Source organism: Chinchilla lanigera, unplaced genomic scaffold (genome assembly GCF_000276665.1).
Source record: "Chinchilla lanigera isolate Chin_1 unplaced genomic scaffold, ChiLan1.0 scaffold00154, whole genome shotgun sequence".
Lineage (NCBI taxonomy): Eukaryota > Metazoa > Chordata > Mammalia > Rodentia > Chinchillidae > Chinchilla > Chinchilla lanigera.
Window position 1 is genome coordinate 897,700 of NW_004955555.1, and position 3,061 is coordinate 900,760.

A 3,061-nucleotide genomic window follows, 5' to 3' on the forward strand; every position below is an offset into this window, starting at 1 on the left:
GTACCCCTCAAGGGAGTACACAACACCCAACACCCTCTTCTGTCATTCACTTGCCCAACTCCACACCTTAAACTACAAATCCCACAATGCCCAGCGCCCCCCCACGTCCCTCTTTCCGGGACTACATTTCCCTAGGTGCCTTGCAAGTCAGACCTCCGTCGGGGCGCTCGCCCGGCCGGACGATGCCTGAACTACAACTCCCACAATGCTCTGCGGCGCAAACTACCGCCCCCTGCGGCTTGGGAGCGGCTCCACGTCGGCTCCGCCGGGTGAGGCCAGGCTCGGGCGGAGCCGGCCGGGTCTGCAGGGCAATCGTTACAGCAATCGTACCCCGCACAGCGCAGACATGGCAGCCCAAAAGGACCAGCAGAAGGATGCCGAGGCAGAAGGGCTGAGCGCCACGTGAGCTATCCGGCTCCAGTCACCCTGACCCGGGACGCGGGAGTCCAGTCCCCTTCTCGCTCGAATCCCGGGAGTCCCAGCCCCCAGCCAGAAGCCTACACCCCCGATTTTCTTTTCAGGGACCCTAGAGCTGGGTCCCCAGGCCCCTGCTTCTCTGGTACCCAGGAATCCTGGCTCTCTCCTGGGACCCGACCCTCCTGGATCCCGGAGTCCAGCCCCCGCTACCCCGTTACTCCCCGCGGGTCTGGGCCCCATCCCGATCTGCAGCTGACCTGCCCCGTTTCCTCGCCAGGACCCTGCTGCCCAAGTTGATTCCCTCTGGCGCAGGCCGGGAGTGGCTGGAGCGGCGACGGGCGACCATCCGGCCCTGGGGAACCTTCATGGACCAGCAGCGCTTCTCACGACCCCGCAACCTGGGCGAGCTGTGCCAGCGCCTGGTGCGCAACGTGGAATACTACCAGAGCAACTATGTGTTCGTGTTCCTGGGCCTCATCCTGTACTGCGTGTGAGTGCCCCGTCCCGCCCCATTCCGCCTGTCCTGTCAGATGGACCCGCCCCACTAGCACCTGGCCTCCATGTAGCTCTGCTACTTTGTCACCAAGGGCCAGGTCTCTACTCCCCCCATCACATGTAACGCAGCCTTCTCTGGCCTCCACCCACTAGTGTTCAAGACCAGGGTCCCCTGGCTAGTCCGTCCCCACATGCCTGACCTCTGCCTCCCTGCCCTCTTCCTCTAGGGTGACATCTCCCATGCTGCTGGTCGCTCTGGCCGTCTTCTTTGGTGCCTGTTACATTCTCTATCTGCGCACGTTGCAATCCAAGCTTGTGCTCTTTGGTAAGAGAATACCCTGCCCAGATGGACTGCTAGTTCTCTTGGAATGAAAACCTCAGGCCCCAAACGGAAGTCTTTGGAACCCAAGTCTGCCCAAGCCTAGTTGTACACTACCTGCTAGCCCGATCTGTAAAATCTCAGACACACCTGATCCTCACATCCAGTGTTAGCGTCCCCAAATTGCTATTCCTCAAACCCATAATGAGACGCCCTGGAACCCACGCATCACCAGGCTCCTCTGAGGTGAACCCACCCCTCTCCTCTTCCTCCTTGCTAACTTCTGCGGGAAGCACCCGCCGCAGCTACTCACATTGGACACCAGGTGGCGACCTTATGCAGGCCTAGGTCTGTCAGTTCCCTTTGGTGTTTCCTGGGGTGGGACCGGAAAGATCTTGAGACTTCTCAAAGAGGAAAGCTGAGGCCTATGACCCATAGGGCCCCAGAATGCTACTAAGATGTGTGGGAAGAAAGATGTCAGGGGAGCTTTCACCCAGGAGAAATCTCAGATTTGCCATGGGGACAGAGATTTGGAATCCATCAGACAGACCTAAGACAAGGTCATGTGAAAAATGGGCTGGCATGGAAGGCTATGGAAGGAGCCCTTGAATCACAGCCACAGCTTACGGTCACCAGAGCATGCAGACCAGACCCTCCAGTCTTATGTGAGAGGCCAGAAAGCTGCATTTTTATGGGAGATCACTCAGTGTAATTCTTGGCCACAAACCAGAATCTTGTGAAACATCTCCAAGAACATATCCTCAAGTCAGAGTTGGCCCTGAGGCCGCCAGTTTGAGTGCAGGTGGGCCCTGGGCTAGGGAGCCGGAGGCTGGGCCTTTATAGGGCAAAGGGGGCTGAAGGGCAGGGGCAGGGTCTGAGGAGGCTTGTTATATTTTGTGGTGCAGGGACATTGGGGGAACAGGATGCGGCTGGGACACAGCATGAGAGGGCATGAGGGGTCTGGGTTCAGTCCCGAAGCTTCCAGAGCTTGTGACACCAGATTGTCGGGGGGCAGCCGGGAGGGTGCACCGAGGGTCAGGGTTGGAACAGCTAGGCAGTGCTATCTGCCCTCAGGCCGAGAGGTGAGCCCAGCGCATCAGTACGCTCTGGCTGGAGGCATCTCCTTCCCGTTCTTCTGGCTGGCTGGTGCAGGCTCGGCTGTCTTCTGGGTCCTAGGTGAGTACAGGGTCGTGGTGGGGTGAGACCAGGTGAGGGCGCGTGGCCCTAAACCACCTGTTCTGCAGGAGCCACTCTGGTTGTCATCGGCTCCCACGCTGCCTTCCACCAGATCGAGGCTGCGGATGGGGAGGAGCTGCAGATGGAGCCTGTGTGAGGTATCCACAGAGACCTGTTGGCCTCCTGGGCCAGCCACCCCATCCCTGTCCATCCCTTTCCTGGACCACTCTGCTGCTTGGACTCATCCAGGGAGGAGCTCCGCCTTTAGAAATAAAGCCATTACAGTTGCCATTCAGCGAATATCTCCCTGTGTCATTGTGGGCCTCTGTAGGGGCATGCTGGGAAGGCAGCAGGCATGGGGAAAACAGGGAGTACGATATGTAAGTAAAATATCATAAGAGGTCAAGTGCTGAGGAGAAGAGTTGAGAAGGGAAACTGGGCATTGTAACACATGTGTGTAATCCCAGTACTCAGGAGGCTGGAAAAAAAAAAGCTGGGCGTAGTGGCGCATGCCTGTAAACCCAGCACTCAGGAGGCTGAGGCAGGAGGATTGTTGTGAGTTTGAGACCAGCCTGGGCTACAAAGTGAGCTCAAGGCCAGCCTGAACTGCACAGCAAGACCTTGTCTCAACAAGACAAAAAAAAAACCCAACAG

General features: G+C 58.1%; 1 protein-coding gene across 1 annotated transcript; it reads left to right on the forward strand.

Annotated features, from left to right (window-relative positions):
• Positions 1–227: 227 nt before the first annotated feature.
• On the forward strand, positions 228–2,707 carry Rabac1 (Rab acceptor 1 (prenylated)). Its single transcript, XM_005412402.2, has 5 exons — positions 228–402; positions 695–907; positions 1,140–1,237; positions 2,306–2,407; positions 2,476–2,707. The coding sequence occupies exons 1-5, from the start codon at positions 347–349 to the stop codon at positions 2,562–2,564; spliced, it is 558 nt and encodes a 185-aa protein (XP_005412459.2). The 5' UTR covers positions 228–346; the 3' UTR covers positions 2,565–2,707.
• The last annotated feature ends 354 nt before the right edge of the window (positions 2,708–3,061 follow it).

Coding starts and splice junctions, on each gene's coding strand:
- Rabac1 (XM_005412402.2), top strand. CDS start 347: ATGGCAGCCCAAAAGGACCAGCAGAAGGATGCCGAGGCAGAAGGGCTG. Junction 908..1,139: donor GGCCTCATCCTGTACTGCGT/GTGAGTGCCCCG, acceptor CTCTTCCTCTAG/GGTGACATCTCCCATGCTGC. Junction 2,408..2,475: donor GGCTGTCTTCTGGGTCCTAG/GTGAGTACAGGG, acceptor CCTGTTCTGCAG/GAGCCACTCTGGTTGTCATC.